An 18405-nucleotide genomic window follows, 5' to 3' on the forward strand; every position below is an offset into this window, starting at 1 on the left:
AGGCAGGAGAATCGTTTGAACTTAAGGAGGCAGAGGTTGCGGTGAGCCGAGATCATGCCACTGCACTCTGGCCTGGGCGACAGAGTAAGACTCTGTCTCAAAAAAAAAAAAAAAAAAAAAAAGAATAATCAAAACAAGATATGGAAGAAGATAGAAATCTAGAATTAAGTCAACTTTTGTACTGGGTGTGTCTGTCCATTGCAAGAGGGTAAGCATCACATATTACAAGCTAGGGAGATAAACTCTGTGTCAGAGTTAAGACGAAGGGCTATACCCTACAAATAAACCCAAGTTCTTAGAAACTTCAGCCAACTTCTAGTTACCTAGAAGACTGAGAAAAATCCAGTCCCTGAAATTGGACTGAGATACAGCCAAGGAAGAAAAAGAAGTAAAAGAATTGAAAAGGAAGAAATAAACCTGTCATTTCTTTTCGATAAAGTGTTAGGTACACTGTAAATCCTAATGAATCTACAGATAAAATATTTTGAAATAATTAGAATTAAGTGAGTTTAGCAAGGTTTTAAATTTGGGTCAGCAATGTTTTTTTTTTTTTTGGAGATGAAGTCTTGCTCTGTCGCCCAGGCTAGAGTGTAGTGGCACGATCTTGGCTTACTGCAGCCTCTGTCCCCCAGGTTCAACCAATTTTCCTGCCTCAGCTTCGGGAGTAGCTGGGACTACAGGCACACACCACCACGCACGGCTAATTTTTTTTATTTTAGTAGAGACGGGGTTTCACCGTATTATCCTGGCTGGTCTCGAACTCCTAGGCTCAGGCAATCCACTTGCCTCAGCCTCACAAAGTGCTAGGATTACAGGTGTGAGCCACCGTGCCCAGTACAGGTCAGCAAATTTTTCTGTAAAGGGTCAGGTAGTAAATATTACAGGCTTTGTGGAACAAGAGGCAAAACTGTGGATGTTATATAGGTACTCATATAACATGAGAGAAAACAAATTTCCATATTTTGTGGATGAAATGAAGGCTCATATATAAACAACATTCTTAGCTTACGGGCCTCCAAAAACAGGTAGCAGGCAGGATTCAGTGACCATGGTTTGTGGAACCTTATATTAGCTATAGAGACACCATATAAAGATGAATTGAGTTTCTATATAACAAAAAACAGTTTTCGTATTTTGTTTGTAGAGATGAGGTCTCCTTATGTTGCCCAGGCTAGTTTCAAATTCCTGAGCTCAAGTGATCCTCGCACCTTGGCCTCCCAAAGTGCTGCGATTACAGGCATGAATCACTGCACCCAGCCACAAAAACAGTTTAAAAGGAACTTTTTTTTTTTTCTTTTTGAGATGGAGTTTTGCTCTTGTTGCCCAGGCTGGAGTGCAATGGCGCGATCTCAGGTCACTGCAACATCCACCTCCCGGATTCAAGCGATTCTGCCTCAGCCTCCCAAGTAGCTGGGATTACAGGCGCCTGCCACCACACCCAGCTAATTTTTTGTATTTTTAGTAGAGATGGGGTTTCAATATGTTGGTCAGGCTGGTCTCGAACTCCAGACCTTAAGTGATCCACCCGCCTTGGCCTCCCAAAGTGTTGGGATTACAGGTGTGAGCCACCGCACCTGGCTAAAAGGAACTTTTTAATTTAAAAATATATATTTTTTCTTTTTTAGAGAAGAGGTCTCACTAAGTTGCCCCGGCTGGTCTTGAACTCCTGGGCTCAAGCAATCCTCCTGCTTTGGCCTCCCAGATTACAGACATGAGCCACTGCATAAGTGAACATTTTTAAAAGATAATATTTATAATAATCCTAAAAACTACCAAATACCTAGAAAACAGAGAAAAGAAGTGTGAGACTTTTATGCAAAAACAAACCTTAGGCCAGGCATGGTGGCTCACACCTGTAATCCCAACACTTTGGGAGGCCAAGGCAGGTGGATCACAAGGTCAGGAATTCAGGACCATCCTGGCCAAGATGATGAAACCCCATCTCTAATAAAAATACAAAAAAATTTAGCTGCATGCAGTGGTAGACACCTGTAATCCTAGCTACTCGGGAGGCTGAGGCAGGAGAATTGCTTGAACCTGGGCAGCAGAGGATGCAGTGAGCCAAGATCATACCACTGCACTCCAGCCTGGGCGATATAGTGAGACTCCATCTAAAAAAAAAAACAACAACAAAAAAACCTGACTGAGATAAATTAAATACCAATAAAAGTAGCTAAACAAATAGAGAGATATACCATGTTCATAGACTGGAAGTTTCAGTATTATAAAATGTCAGTTCTCCCCAAATTCCTGTATAGATTCAAAGCAATTCCAATAAAAATCCCAAAAGTTTTTTTGGGTGCAGAACTTAACAAGCTCATTCTAAAATACGTACACAGCCAGGCTTGATGGCTCTCTCTTGTAATCCCAGCGCTCTGGGAGGCCAAGGTAGGCAGACCATTTGAGGTCAGAAGTTCGAGACCAGCGTGGGCAACACGGTGAAAGCCCATCTCCACCAAAAAAAATTTCTAAAACATTATCTGAGCATGGTGGCAGGCACCTGTAGTCCCCAGCTACTTGGGAGGCTGAGGCAGGAGAATTGCTCAAACCTGGGAGGCAGAGGTTGCAGTGAACCAAGATCATGCCACTGCACCCTAGCCTGAGCGACAGAGTGAGCCTCCATCTCAAAAAAAAAAAAAAAGAAAGAAAGAAAAAAAGAAAAAAGTGGGCCAGGCTCAGTGGCTCACGCCTGTAATCCCAGCACCTTGGAAGGTCGAGGCAGGCGAATCACCTGAGGCCAGGAGTTCGAGACCAGCCTGGCCAACACAGTGAAACCCCATCTTTACTAAAAATATAAAAATTAGCCGGGTGTGGTGGTGCATGCCTGTAATCCCAGCTACTTGGGAGGCTGAGGCAGGAGAATTTCTTGAACTCAGGAGGCAGAGGTTGCAGTGAGTCAAGATCACACGACTGCACTCCAGCCTAGGCAACAGAGTGAGACTCCATCTCAAAGAAAAAAAAAAAGTGTACAGAAATTCAAAAGGCCAGTAACAGACAAAATGCCCTTGTAAAAGAACAAGTAGGGAAGAATTTAATTAAAAAAAAAAGAAAGATGGATAACAGAAAAATAAGATGAAGTAGAATATGAAAAGATAGTACAAAAATGGGACTAGGGGCCGGTCACAGTGGCTCATGCCTATAATCCCAGCACTTTGGGAGGCCAAGGTGGGTAGATCACTTGAGGTCAGGAGTCCAAGACCAGCCTGGCCAACATGGTGAAACCTCATTTCTACTAAAAATACAAAAAATAGGCCGGGTGTGGTGGCTCACGCCTGTAATCCCAGCACTTTGGGAGGCCGAGGTGGGCGGATTACAAGGTCAGGAGATCGAGACCATCCTGGCTAACACGGTGAAACCCCGTCTCTATTAAAAATACAAAAAAATTAGCCGGGCGCAGTGGCGGGTGCCTGTAGTCCCAGCTACTCAGGAGGCTGAGGCAGGAGAATGGCGTGAACCCGGGAGGCAGAGCTTGCAGTGAGCCTAGATGGCGCCACTGCACTCCAGCCTGGGTGACAGAGGGAGACTCCATCTCAAAAAAAAATAAATAATAAATAATAATAATAAATAAATAAAAATAAAAATACAAAAAATTAGCTGGGCATGGCAACGCACACCTGTGGTCCCAGCTACTTGGGAGGCTGAGGCAGGAGAATTGCTTGAACCCGAGAGGCACAGATTGCAGTGAGCCGAGATAGCACTGCTGCACTCCAGCCTGGGCGACAGAGTGAGACTCCATCTCCAAGAAAAAAAAAAAAAAAAAAGGACTAGGAAACACAAATTAACAATAAACATATGAAAAAGTATTCATTAGTAATCAAAGAAAAGCAAATTAAAACCCCAACAAAACACCACTACACACCTCCCAGAAAGACTAAAAATAAAAACTAGTAATAGCAAATGTTAGCAAAGATATGTAGCAAAAGAGGCCAGGCGTGGTGGCTCACACCTGTAATCCTGGCACTTTGGAAGGCTGAGGCGGGCAGATCACGAGGTCAGGAGTTCGAGACCAGCCTGGACAACATAGTGAAACCTCGTCTCTACTAAAAATACAAAAATTAGCTGGGCATGGTGGTGCGCGCCTATAGTCCCACCTACTTGGGAGGCTGAGGCAGGAGAATCGCTTGAACCCAGGTGGCGGATGCTGTGGTCAGCCAAGATTGTGCCACTGCACTCCAGCCTGGGCAACAAAGCAAGACTCCATCTCAAACAATATATATATATGTAGGAAAAGAAATATCCATCCACTATTGATAAGAATACAAATTGGTACAACTATTTTGGAAAAAAAAAAAAGCCTCAAAAACAACCATTTACTATAGTTGAAAAGATATGCTTACTCTATGGCCCAGCAATTCTACTTGTATGCAATAGAAATCTATGCACAAGTATACCAAAAAATATTTACAATATTGCTTTTCCTTTATGTATTATAGCTTTTAAAAATTTTCAGTCACAACCTTACAGAAAAGTTCTAACTCTGTTTCAAATAATTATTTTTCCTGAATCATTTGTAAGCTGCCCACTTGATTGCTCATCAACCCAGAATATTTTCCTGCATATTTTCTGTAAACTAGAATCTTCTCCTATATATCAATCAAAATCAAGAAATTAATGTTGATACATTCCTACTATTTACTCTTTTTTTTTTTTTTTTTTTTTTGAGACGGAGTTTTGCTCTTGTTGCCCAGGCTGGAGTGCAATGGCACGATTTCAGCTCGCTACAACCTCCGCCTCCCAAGTTCAAGCAATTCTCCTGCCTCAGCCTCCCCAGTAGCTGGGATTACAGGCATGTGCCACCACGCCTGGCTAATTTTTTTTTGTATTTTTAGTAAAGGGGGGGTTTCCTCCATGTTGGTCAGGCTGGTCTTGAACTCCTGACCTCAGATGATCCGCCCACCCCAGCCTCCCAAAGTGCTGGGATTACAGGCGTGAGCCACCGCGCCCAGCCCTATTTATTCTTTAGACCACACTTAAGTTGCATCAAATGTCTTAACGTCCCGTATAGCAAATTCAGTTCAGCACCACAGTTGCACTTGTCACATTTCTTTAGTCTCCTTCAGTAGGGAAGAGTTCCTCAGTCACGTCTTGCTTTTCATGATCTTGACACTTTTAGAAGATTACAAGCCAGGTATCTTCACAGTGTGCTTCAATTTGAGTTGGAAAATTTGCTTCCAAGCCCACTCATGTGGCTATCTGCAGAAGGCTTTAGTTCCTTGCCATGTTGGCCTTTCCACAGTGCTTACAACACAGCTTTGCCCAGAGTGAATGACCAAGACCATCAGTTGTGCTGTATTCTACTGATCACACAGACCAACCATGGTATAACGCGTGATTACACAAGGGTGTACCAGGAGACAGAGATCATCATAGTCCATCTTAGAGGCTGGCTATCACATCTGATATCTCTGAGTATCTTTGGCAGGAATAAAACAGAAGTGATGCTGTGTACTTCTCATTGTATCCTATCAGGTTAACATAAGATTTCAATTTGTTTTATTACTGATGATGTTCACTTTGATCCCTTGATTAAGGAGTGTCTACCAGACTTCGCCACTGTGAGGTTTTTTTTTTTTTTTTTTTTTGAGACTAAGTCTTGCTCTGTCACCCAGGCTGGAGTGCAGTGGCGTGATCTCAGCTCACTGCAGCCTCTGCCTCCTGGGCTCAAGAGATTCTCCTGCCTCAGCCTACTGAGTAGCTGGGATTACAGGTGCGCACCACCACACTCAGCTAATTTTTGTATTTTTAGCAGATACAGGGTTTCACCATGTTGGCCAGGATGGTCTCGAACTCCTAACCTCAAGTGGTCTGGCTGACTTGGCCTCCCAAAGGGCTGGGATTACAGGCAGAAGCCACCGCATTTGGCCTGTAAAGTTACGTTTCATCCTTTTGTAATTGTGGCAGTTTTAAAATATGTTCACAAATTTTGTGGAATTGTAATTCCCCTCTCCTTGGGTGTGGCTTGGACTTCACAACTTGCTTCCAACTAACAGAATGAAGCAAGGTGAGGGAGTGTGACTTTGAAGACTAGGTCAAGTAGCTGCCATGTCATGAAGATACTCAAGCAGCCTCCACAATGACCCATGTGGCAAGGAACCTTACCCTGCTGTCAATAGCCATGTAAGTGAACCATCTTGGAAGCAGATTCCCAGTTCTGGTCAAGCCTTCAGATAACTGCTGCCCCTGCCAACATCCTGATCACAACCACATGGGAGAGCCTGAGTCAGAACCACTCGCCTAGGTCACTCCTCAATTCCTGACCCAGGGAAACTGTGAATTGATATTTATTGTTATAAGCCACTAAATTTTAGGAGTAATCTGTTACACAGCAATTGATAACTAATAATTATTTTGTGGGCTAATACTTGAAAATCCATAAATATCCTACTCCTCATTAAATATTTAGTTCCTTTATTCATGAGTGTGGATTAATGTTTTTCCATTTTATTCAATGGGTTATAATCCATCACCATCTTTTAGTCTGAGGCTCAAATTGTCACAGTTTTGGTCAGTGGGAGCTCCTTCAAGCTGGATTCTGTGTTCTTTTGACATGGCTCCTTTATTATTTGGGTATTTCCTTGATTTCTGGTACAACAACAAAAAAATATAGGCTCAGTTTGTATTTTCCCTGCTCCAGCCTGAAACCAGCCATTTCTCCAAGGTGATCTGATAATGTTTGGAGCCAACATGGGGGCACACACGTGCTTGCTGTTACTGGGACACTGCTGCTCCTAGTTAGTGTCAGTGGACAGAGCTAGGGAACACACACACCTACTCACCTGTCAAATATACACACTTACATCTATATTTAATATTTTGAAAACCATGATTTCACACTGATAATTTTAATTCTAACCCAATTTCACAGATTTTTAAAATTTTTCTCCGCTTGATCTTAGCCAAAAAGCCGAGAAGCAATTATTATTTATTTTTCTCTCTTTTTTTTATTCTGAGACGGAGTTTTGCGCCTGTGCCCAGGCTGGAGTACAATGGCGCAATCTTGGCTCACTGCAACCTCCGCCTCTGGGGTTCAATCGATTCTCTTGCCTCAGCCTCCCAAGTAGCTGGGATTACAGGCGCCTGCCACCACACCCGGCTAATTTTTGTATTTTTAGTAGAGGTGGGGTTTCACCACATTGGCCAGGCTGGTCTTGAACTCCTGACCTCAGGTGATCTGCCCGCCTCAGTCTCCCAAAGTGCTGGGATTATAGGTGTGACCCACCGCGCCCAGCTATTTTTCTCTTCTATACTTCCTTCTTCAGGAAGAAACCTGGCTCCCACTATCCTTAATAGATTACTTATTTGGTCAATTCCCCTTATGTAACCAATTGCCCATTGTTGCCACTGCTGCCTCCTCCCCCATATCCTCTTAACTTCACTTGGAATCTGCCCTGCACCCCCACCCACGACTCCCATTGCCAGGCAGGCCCCCCCCCCAGACACATTTCTCTTTATACACAGGCTCCGGTACCCTATACCAAATTATACCTACTCACATACCCTGTGTGGATATTCTCTCCATGAGGAGACAACTTTTGTTAAACTGCCTCATGTGGATGTTCTCTCCACGAGGAGACAACTTTTGTTAAACTGCCTCGTGTGGACACCTTTGACCCAGCTTGGGATCTGACACCCTGCATTGGACTTCCCCACTACTGGATGACCTCTGCAACCTGCTGACATCACAAGCCAGTTCAAGCTCCTCTGTAGGTGCTCTCCTGACCCCACATTCAGCTCTAATATTTCAAAGCCAAGTTGACCCTCTGCATAGACACCTAGTGTGCTCTATTCTACCCAATACCTTTAGGATTGCATTGTTCAGGAAGGGAAGAGGAAGAACTATAAAAATGTCCATAGCATGATTTTTTTTTTCATTTTTGAGACAGTGTCTGACTCTGCTGCCCAGACTGGAGTGTGATGATGTGATCATGGCTCACTGCAACCTGAATCTCCTGAGCTCAAGCCATCCTTCCACCTCAGCCTCTCAAGCAGCTGGGACCACAGGTGCGCACCACCACACATGGCTAATATTTTTAGTTTTTGTAAAGATAGGGTCTCACTATGTTTCCTAGGCTGGTTTCAAACTCCTGGCCTCAAGCAATCTTCCCACCTCAGCATCCCAAAGTGCTGGGATTGTAGGCATGAGCCACTGTGCTTGGCAGCATGATTTGCAGTATTCTCAAAATTGGAAATAATATGAAAGTAGAACAGAAGTTTGTGGTACAGAATACAGAGGAATACTTCATGGTAATACCAAAGAATAAATTACAGCTTCATTTAACATAAGATATAAGATAGACTCAAAATAATCCAAATTGAACGATTGAACGATTCTATACAAAGTTTAAAGAGACAGCCAGGTGTGGTAGCTCACTCCTGTAATCCCAACACTTTAGGAGGCCAGGTGGGTGGATCACTTGAAGCCAGGAGTTCGAGACTAGCCTGGCCAACATGGCAAAACTCTGTCTCTACTAAAAATACAAAAAATTAGCTGGGTGTTGTGGCACATGCCTGTAGTCCCAACTGCGTGGGAGGCTGAGGCCTATGAATTGCTTGAAACCAGGAGGCAGAGGGTGCAGTGAGCCGAGATCGCACCACAGCACTCCAGTCTGGGCAACAAAGTGAGAATCTGTCTCAAAAAAAAAAAAAAAAAAAAAAGACAAAATTAAACTCTAGTGCACAGATAGTAAATAAACCAAGGCCAGGTGTGTTGGTTCACACCTGTAATCCCAGCACTTCTTTAATGTTTTAAGAAATCTTTACTCTTTTACTACATAGCTATATGATCTTCAGCAAGCTGATTTTTTTTTTTTTAATTACAATAGAGAAAAGGTCTCACTACGTTGCCCAATCAGGTCTCAAACTCCTGGGCTGAAGCGATCCTCCCTCCTTGGCCTCTCTCTTTTTTTTGAGACGGAGTCTTCCTCTGTCGTCCAGGCTGGAGTACAGTGGCGCAATCTCGGTTCACTGCAACCTCCGCCTCCCAGGTTCAAACGATTCTCGTGCCTCAGCCTCCCAAGTAGCTAGGACTACAGGGTGTGCCACCCTGCCCTACTAATTTTTGTATTTTTAGTAGAGATAGGATTTCGTCATGTTAACCAGGCTAGTCTTGAACTCCTGACCTCAGGTGATCCTTGGCCTCGGCCCACCTTGGCCTCCCAAAGTGCTGGGATTACAGGCGTGAGCCACCACGTCCAGCCTGCGCTGCATTTTTATGGGCAAGAATCTTCTGCAATACTGTAAGTTTCCTATGACTTAAAGATTTGAGAAACAGTGCAAAGACAATGAAAGAAGCAGGCCCTCATAGAGTCACATAGCCAGGAAGGTTGGACTAGACAGAGCACTCAGTAATCGTCTCTTCTTTCTGTCCATTTCAAAGCCTTTCACGATTTTCCCTAAAAATGAAAATATGTGAGGGTGTTGGGGGTGGGGGTCCATAGTCTTCTTTTCCAAGCTTATAGGTTGTTTTCTTCATATTGAGAAACTGATAGCTTGGGACCCTAGTCATTAAAAATATCCACCAGACATTCTGGAGTTTGTTTTTTATTGTTATAAATACGACATTCACAAATATCATCTAAAGCTCAGGTATGAGGCTGGACGCAGTGGCTCACGCCTATAATCCTGGCACTTTAAGAGGCCAAGGCAGGATTACCCGAGCTCAGGAGTTTGAGACCAGCCTGGGCAACACTGTCTCTAAAAAAAAAAAAAACAGAGAGAGAAAACAAATGAAGCCCAGGTATGATTAACATATTTTATATGTATGTTTTAAACACTCACAACTCACAAATCACCCCTAAAAATACTAATTTTCCATAAAGATTGCTGAGTTAGACAAACAAAATTTCGAAACAAACAAGATTACCATTTCTTTCTACCCAAATGAATTATCTGTTCAAACAATATTTCATTTCTATTTGCTAAGGTAAGGCTGAGGGATGTATTGTAACGGTACAGGCTTTTTACGTGAAACGACGTTCTTTGATACCAAAAATACTAGGACACACTTGCCATATTGGCAAAGTTGTTTTTTTAATGCCTATTGTTGGCAAAAGCAGGGAATAGCCACTCTGTAAATGGACACCGCTGGTGAGAATGTAAAGTGGCACAAATTTTTCAAAGGGCAACTTGTCAATATGCAACAAAAAAATTTTAAATGTGCATACCAGCTGGGTGCAGTGACTCACACCTGTAATCCCAGCACTTTGGGAGGCGAAGGCGGGTGGATCACTTGAGGTCAGGAGTTCAAGACCAGCCTGGCCAACATGGTAAAACCCGTCTCTACTAAAAATAAAAAAATTAGCTGCGTGGGGTGGTGCATCTGTAGTCCTAGCTACTTGGGAGGCTGAGACAGGAGAATTGCTTGAATCCCAGAGGCAGAGGTTGCAGTGAGCTGAAATCGTGCCTCTGCACTCTAGCCTGGGTGACACAGTGAGACTCCAGCTCAAAAAAAAAAAAAAAAAGAAAAGTACATACCAAAAAGAGAACATAAAAGATGATCATTTATCTAGAAAATACCTAAGAATCCAAACAATAGAGCAACTAGGCCAGGCACAGTGGCTCATGCCTATAATCCCAGCACTTTGGGAAATAGAGGTGGGAGGATCATTTGAGCCCAGGAGTTCAAGACAAGCCTGGGCAACATAGCGACACCCTGCCTGTACAAAAAATAAAATTGTGGCCAGGAGCAGTGGTTCACACTTGTAATATCCCAGCACTTTGGAAGGCCAAGGCAGATCACTTGATACCAGGAGTTCAAGACCAGCCTGGACAATACAGCAAAACCCCAACTCTACTGAAAATACAAAAATTAGCCTGTAATCCCAGCTACTTGGGAGGCTGAGGCATGAGAATCACTTGAGCCTGGGAGGCAGAGGCTGCAAGGAACCGAGATCACGCCACTGTACTCCAGCCTGGGCCACAGAGCAAGACTCTGTCTCAAAAAAATACAAATAAAAAAATAAAATAAAATTGCTGAATGTAGTGGGTTACAGCTGTAGTCTCAGTTACTCAGGAGGCTGTGGTGGGAGAATCATTTGAGCCAGGAGTTCAAGGCTGCAACGAGATATGATCATACAACTACACGCTAGCCTGTGTGACAAAGCAAAAGCCTGTCTTTAAAAAAAAAAAAAAAGAGCTATTAGAACTAATAAATTAGTAAGGTCAGAGGACATAAGATCATTAGACACAAGACTACCAGCAACAACTGAAACTAAAAATTTTTTTTTTTTTGAGACGGAGTCTCACTCTGTCACCCAGGCTGGAGTGCAGTGGTGCAATATTGGCTCACTGCAAGCTCCGTCTCCCGGGTTCATGCCATTCTCCTGCCTCAGCCTCCTGAGTAGCTGGGACTACAAGCGCCCGCCACCATGCCCGGCTAATTTTTTGTATTTATTATTATTTTTTTCTGAGACAAGTCTCGCTCTGTCGCCCAGGCTGGAGTGCAGTGGTGCAATCTCGGCTCACTGCAAGCTCTGCCTCTCGGGTTCACGCTATTCTCCTGCCTCAGCCTACTGAGTAGCTGGGACTACAGGCGCCCGCCACCATGCCCGGCTAATTTTTTGTATTTTTAGTAGAGATGGGGTTTCACTGTGTTAGCCAGGATAGTCTTGATCTTTTGACCTCGTGATCCGCCCGCCTCGGCCTCCCAAAGTGCTGGATTACAGGCGTGAGCCACCGCGCCCGGCCTAATTTTTGTATTTTTAGTAGAGACAGGGTTTCACCGTGTTAGCCAGGATGGTCTCAATCTCCTGACCTTGTGATCCGCCCACCTCAGCCTCCCAAAGTGCTGGGATTACAGGCGTGAGCTACCGCACCCGGCCTTTTGAAACTAAAATTTTTAAAAAACACTATTACAATACTTAGGGACAAATCTGACAAAAGATGTGCAAGACCTCTGAAAACTACAAAACACTGCTAAGAGAAATTAAAGATGACCTAAATAAATGGCGAGATATACATAAGCACAGATCAGAAAACTCAATACTGTTAGGATGTCAATTCTCCATAGGTTGATCTGTACACTCAATGCAATCCCAGCTGAAATCGCAGCAGCTTTTGGTAAGCTAATTTAAAATTTATCTGGAAATACAATCTAAAATAGTCAAAATAACTCTGAAAAAGAGCAAAATCAGAGGACTAACACGTGGTTTCAAGACTTATTATGAAGCTACAGTAATCATGACACTACCATAGACTTTATAAATACTGTACATTAGGCTGCCCTAAATTTATAAATTTTTTAAATTTCAATAATAAATTAATCTTAGCTTACTACAATTTTACTTTATAACTTTTTTTTTTTTGAAACAGAGTCTTGCTCTGTCACCCAGGCTGGAGTGCAATGGTGTGATCTCGGCTCACTGCAACCTCCGCCTCCCAGGTTATAGTGATTCTCCTGCCTCAGCCTCCCAAGTAGCTGGAATTACAGGTGCCCGCCACGACACCTGGCTAATTTTTTGTATTTTTAGTAGATATGGGGTTTCACCATGTTGGTCAAGCTGGTCTTGAACTCTGGACCTCAGGTCATCCACCCACCATGGGCTACCCAAGTGCTGGGATTACAGGCGTGAGCCACCGCACCCAGCCTACTTTATAACTTATAAATGTTTAAAACTTTTTGACTCTTTTGTAATAACCATTAACACACAAACACATTTATAGCTGTACAAAAATTTTTTCTTTCTTTATATCTTCATTCTATAAGCTGTTTTCTATTAAAATTTATTTTTCTTTTTAAACTTTTTTGTAAAAAACTAAGACACACACACATTAGCCTAGGTCTACACAGGGTCAGGATCATCAAGATGTCACTAGGCAACAGAAATTTTTTTAGCTCCATTATAATCTTATGGGACAACCATAGAGTTAATATATGGGATCTGTTATGTGGTGCATGACAATATAGAGAGAGATCCAGTTATGGCCTGCATGGTTTGGTATTGTTCAACTTTTTTTTTTTTTTTTTGAGACAGACTCTCGGTCTGTCGCCAGGCTGGACTGCAGTGGCGAGATCTCGGCTCACTGCAACCTCCGTCTCCCGGGTTCAAGCAATTCTCCTGCCTAGCCTCCCGAGTAGTTGGGACTACAGGCGCATGCCACCACATCCAGCTAATTTTTGTAATTTTTGTAGAGATGGGGTTTCAACATGTTGGCCAGGATGGTCTCGATCTCTTGACCTTGTGATCCACCTGCCTCAGCCTCCCAAAGTGCTGAGATTACAGGCATGAGCCACCACGCCCCGGCCTTGTTCAACATTTTTATAAATGCCTTGTATGAGGACACAAATGTACATATTTATCAAACCTGCAGTTGACACAAAGCTGAGAGGGATACCTAATAACGATGGATGGCTGAATCAGGATCCAAAAGGTCTTGACAGGCTGCAACTCTGTGTCGAATCTAACAAGATGAAATTTAACAAGGACAAAGGTAAGTCTGACACTTAAGTCCAGAAAATCAATACAAGGCAGGGGAGGTCTGACTTGATGACAATTCAGGTAGAAAACAAGGTTTTTTAACTGACTGAAATCATAGCAAGGGTCAAAAACAAGGGAGTAAGAAAGAAATGGGGTTTAACTTTATAAATATTATTGTTTTTCAGCTCAACATAAACTTTTAGATAGATTTGAAAAACACAACAGGCCACTTCAGGAGGTAAGTACACATTACTGGAAGTCTTCAAGCCAAGTCTGATGACGACTCTGGATGTTGAAGAGGGAGTAGTGGAATCTCATATAAGGTTTAATAGAAGAAATGACCCCAAATAGTGCCTAGACTCCATAATTTACTTAATATAGGTAGATGTAAGTACAGTTTACAAGGTAAAAATAATTAAATCAATTATTTCATTCCAATTGATTTAGTAGACTGACTAGTTAAGTCTCCGAAAGATCTACTGAATGAGGAGTTCGTATTTAGACTTTTTTCCCCGTCTTCTTCTATTAGTCCAAAGACCTTTTTTTTTTTTTTTTTTAAAGAACGATAAGGCCAGGTGCGGTGGCTCACACCTGTAATCCCAGCACTTTGGGAGGCTGAAGTGGGCAGATTACCTGAGGTCAGAAGTTCGAGACCAGCCTGACCAACATGGAGAAACCCCGTCTCTACTAAAAATACAAAATTAGCCAGGCGGGTAGCACATGCCTGTAATCCCAGCTAAAGGAGGCTGAGGCAGGAGAATCACTTGAACCTGGGAGGTGGAGGTTGTGGTGAGCCAAGATCATGCCACTGCACTCCAGCCTGGGCAACAAGAGCAAAACTCCATCTCAAAAAAAAAAAAAAATTGATGATAGTGCTTTCTCATTTCTCATTACTAACTTAAAAACTATTTTAAATTTGTTGTTATGTAAGTAATATATGCTCCTTGTAAATAAAATTAAACCTTTTTGATGAATATAAAATGAAAAGTAAAGGCTCCTCTCCTGCTTTCCCCCCAAATTCTCTTGGACTTCGCAAGCCTCTAAAGGCCCTCCTTTGCTGAATCCCTTGGAGACTTACACTCTGTATACCACAACACTTTTTATAATATGCCACATGTTTGCTTCCCAACAAGACCAGAAGCTCCTTAAAGGTAAGATTTGTCTTTTACAAATCATGTAACTCATGTACCAAATACAGACATATTGTAGATATAAAAATTTGTTTAACTTTTGATACTTCTGAAACAAGAAATAGCAGTATTATTCAGATGCTAAGTCTTATTTTCACTTCATATTTAAAGTGGACATTGGTTTTGCCAATCCTGCATTCATTTAACTCCTCTGACCTATCCACCCTGGTCATCATTGGCTTATGGTCATCCATTCAATTGTACTGAAAGGAGAATAAGATCTCTAAATCAATAAGAGCTTCACAATCCCACAGGCATGGTTTAGCACTGGGCATGTAATCCAATCTAGACCAAAGAACTGCAATCAACTTGAAGCTGAGAGAATAGATAGGACCCTGGATACTGCAGCCATCTTGGGAGCAAAGAATAGAGACTATCCAAATATGGAGCCAACAACGAAAGAGCAAGCATGAGAGACAGACAGGGAGAAATGGGATCCTGGTGACATCATTTAGCACTCCCTTTAAGTATCATCATCCCATTTTTGATCTCAGAATTGTCTGACTTAATGGTGGGCGCAGTGGCTCATGCCTATAATCCCAGTACTTTGGGAAGCTAAGGTGGGCGGATCACTTGACATCAGGAGTTCGAGACCAGCCTGACCAACATGGTGAAACCCCGTCTCTACTAAAAAATACAAAAATTAGCAGGGCATGGTGGCGGACGCCTGTAGTCCCAGCTAGTCGGGAGGCTGAGGCAGGAGAATCATTTGAACCAGGGAGGCAGAGGTTGCAGTGAGCCAAGATCGCACCACTGCATTCCAGCCTGGGCAACAGAGTGAGACTCCGTCTAAAAAAAAAACCAAAAAAAACCTGTCTGACTTCGAGCCTTCTTCCTTCACCAAGCTTACTACTCTAACTCCCTAAGTCTGTCTGTACATTTGAGGAACTCTTATCAGGCCTGAAAGGGTAGATGGAAAGGAAAAGAAAAAGGGATTATTTGAATTAAAAGATATAAAAAGATATACAGATAAACACACATATATATACTAGCAGACTCTGAGCTACATATAGACATGAAAATGGAGATGGCATGAAATATTTATGAAAAAGAGGCAGATGTCTGGATGTGCAAAGGCTGTTGGAAAAAAAAGCTTTATAAGAAAGGGGTTGCCGTGCGCGGTAGCTCACGCCTGTAATCCCAGCACTTTGGGAGGCCAAGGCGGGCGGATCTCGAGGTCAGGGGATCGAGGCCATCCTGGCTAACACGGTGAAACCCCATCTCTACTAAAAATACAAAAAATCAGCCGGGCATGGTGGCGGGCGCCTGTAGTCCCAGCTACTCGGGAGGCTGAGGCAGGGGAACGGCGTGAACCCGGAGGGCGGAGCTTGCAGTGAGCGGAGATTGCACCTCTGCACTCCAGCCTGGGAGACAGAACAAGACTCCGCCTCAAAAAAAAAAAAAAAAAAAAAAAAAAAAAAAAAAAAAAAGGGGCATCTGGGGTGACCCTTGCATTATTTGTCAGCTGTGAATCTCTTCTGCCACTCTCTCTTGTTCATTAGGCGTAATGGCTATCTTTCAGTTCTGTAAAAAGTAAGTTTCAGGCTCAAAGCAATTATGCCACTATCCGGACGCTCTTTCTCAAAATCCTCGTATGACTGTTCCTTTTTCACCCTTTAAATCTCTGTTCAAATTCCACCTCTTCAGAGATGCCTTTCCAGTCCAACCAACCTAAAGTGGGCCTTTCCCTCTTTCCATCACAACAGCTTACTTCCTTCAAAGCTGTTATCACCAGCTGTATTTACAATTTGTGGTTTATCGACTGTTTCCATCACTAGAATGTAAGCTCTCTGAAAGCAAGGATTTTGTCTTGAACACCTCTATTTATACCCAATGTCTGGCACAGAACGGTAGGAACTAAATAAATTAATATTTATTGAAAGAGAGAATGAGTAGCAAAAGGTGGTAAGATAGCCTGGGAAAGCAATCGGCATTGAAGGCAGGGTGTTCCTAAGGAAGGCGCTAGAATAAGGAAGTAGGAAAAGGCAGCTGGGCTGGACGCTGAATAGGAAACTGAAGGTTTACGTCGGCTGGAATAAAGGTGTCGGACCGGGGCTTCAGGGCTCCCCTGTCCACGCGTGGGGTTGGCGGAGGGGCATAAATCACTGAGTGACCAACTGTGGGCGTTCCCTTCAGAGAAACCAAACGCGACAGTTGTCTTCAAACCCCGCTCTGTCCCGTGCCGCAGACTTTACGCGGCTGTCTTCCGCGAAATCGCTAACCCCCGGTCACCAGACTTATCGCCCGGGCCCGAGCCCCCCGGGAGCCAGAAGAGTGTTTGAGAAACGGACATTCTCCGCCGGTCCCAGTAGGGGTCCGACACCAGCCCGTTGACGCGCGTTTCCCCGCTCCCAGCCCTCCAGTGGACCCGAACCGGATCCTTACTTACGCTTGTCTCCGGGCTATCAGCCGATGCATGGGAGTCGCCATCTTAGCGCGGTCAAAGCCGGCCGCGCAGGGTTTTGGGAAACTCCTCGGAAGGGCGGGGCTTCCAACCGGGAGGCCGTAGACGTAGGCGGGGCCAGACAGGCTTCTAAGGGGAGATATCTTAGTGCCGGCTGGTGGGTCGGGAGGGGAGGGGCTGGAGGGTCGGGAGGGGAGGGGCTGGAGGGTCGGGAGGGGAGGGGCTGGAGGGTCGGGACGGGAGGGACTGGTGGGTCGGGAGGGGCCGGTGTCTCCAGTGTGGGTCTCGGGTTCTCGGGCCGAACAGGGTTTCAAAGTATGATTACAGGCAAGAACATTATCTGTGGAAAATGAGGACAACATTCTCGAACGAGGGATACACATACAAAGACAAAGAATGAAACTTTGGTGTTCAGAAAACTAGAAGTAGTCTGGAGAATAGAAAGGAATTAGTTGACCAGGATTGAGACCATCAATTGAAAGAATGACTTTAGCAAGCCATGGAGTGCAAACATATACGTTATTTCTGTTTTTTATGTATTTCACAGCGTTGTTACGAGTACTAAATGGGACTGTATAACTAAAGCTGCTTTATCAAGCAGAAAAGGACTATACAAATATTTTAGAATATTTTAGCTGCACCTACATCTAATGTCAGCTCACGGAGCTATTATTCTCTTAAAACCCACGTTCTCTGAAATATATATAACTTTCTGAAGTGTGTGTGTGTTTCTGGGTCATCCATATTTTTTCCTTTTTTTTAAAATTTGAGACAGAGTCTCGCTGTGTCGCCAGCTGGAGTGCAGTGGCGCGATCTCGGCTCAGTGCAACCTCTGGGTCCCTGGTTCAAGAGATTCTCTTGTCTCACACTCCCGAATAGCTGGGATGACAAGCACGCGCCACTATGCCCAGCTAATTTTTGTATTTTTACTAGAGACAGGGTTTCACCATGTTGGCCAGGATGGTCTCGATCTCCTGACCTCATAATCCGCCCGCCTCGGCCTCCTAAAGTGCTGGGATTACAGGCGTGAGCCACTGCGCCCAGTCATATTTTTTCAATTAATAATTAACACTTAAAATTTTTTAGGAGCTGAGGACAGAGCATTTGAACAAATAAAATCCGTGTACACATGGAACTTTGTACAGACAATGAATGAAGACTATTCTCATGGGCATAAGTACTCTAACGAAAAATATTTCAGAGTAAGGGATTAAAGAGTGATTAGGAGTTAGGGAAAGTGATGATGTGACCTTTGAGCACAACTTGTTCTTCAAAAAAATAGGCTCTTACATGTTGTGTTCTCCAGCTTGATTTTTTCATTCCTCAGTGTACTTATGAAAATGTTTTCCCGGCCAGGCGCAGTGGCTCACGCCTGTAATCCCAGCACTTTCGGAGG

General features: G+C 43.6%; 1 protein-coding gene across 7 annotated transcripts in view; it reads right to left on the minus strand.

Annotated features, from left to right (window-relative positions):
* ZCCHC10 (zinc finger CCHC-type containing 10) overlaps positions 1-17251 on the minus strand; it is a 29772-nt gene extending 12521 nt beyond the window's left edge. For 2 of the 7 annotated variants that reach the window (XM_014345127.3, XM_014345131.3), the window contains exons 1-2: positions 16995-17251; positions 13333-13398 (exon numbers count right to left, since the gene is read on the minus strand). In XM_014345127.3, coding sequence (XP_014200613.1) covers positions 13333-13398; positions 16995-17035 — 107 coding nt within the window. In that variant the 5' untranslated portion in view covers positions 17036-17251. Of the gene's footprint in view, positions 1-1827; positions 1956-13332; positions 13399-16994 lie in introns of those variants that run through there. The other 5 variants (XM_055112649.2, XM_008954656.5, XM_055112647.2 and 2 more) reach the window with 4 other exon arrangements.
* Between the last annotated feature and the right edge of the window lie 1154 nt (positions 17252-18405).

The sequence above is a fragment of the Pan paniscus genome, chromosome 4 (genome assembly GCF_029289425.2).
Source record: "Pan paniscus chromosome 4, NHGRI_mPanPan1-v2.0_pri, whole genome shotgun sequence".
Lineage (NCBI taxonomy): Eukaryota > Metazoa > Chordata > Mammalia > Primates > Hominidae > Pan > Pan paniscus.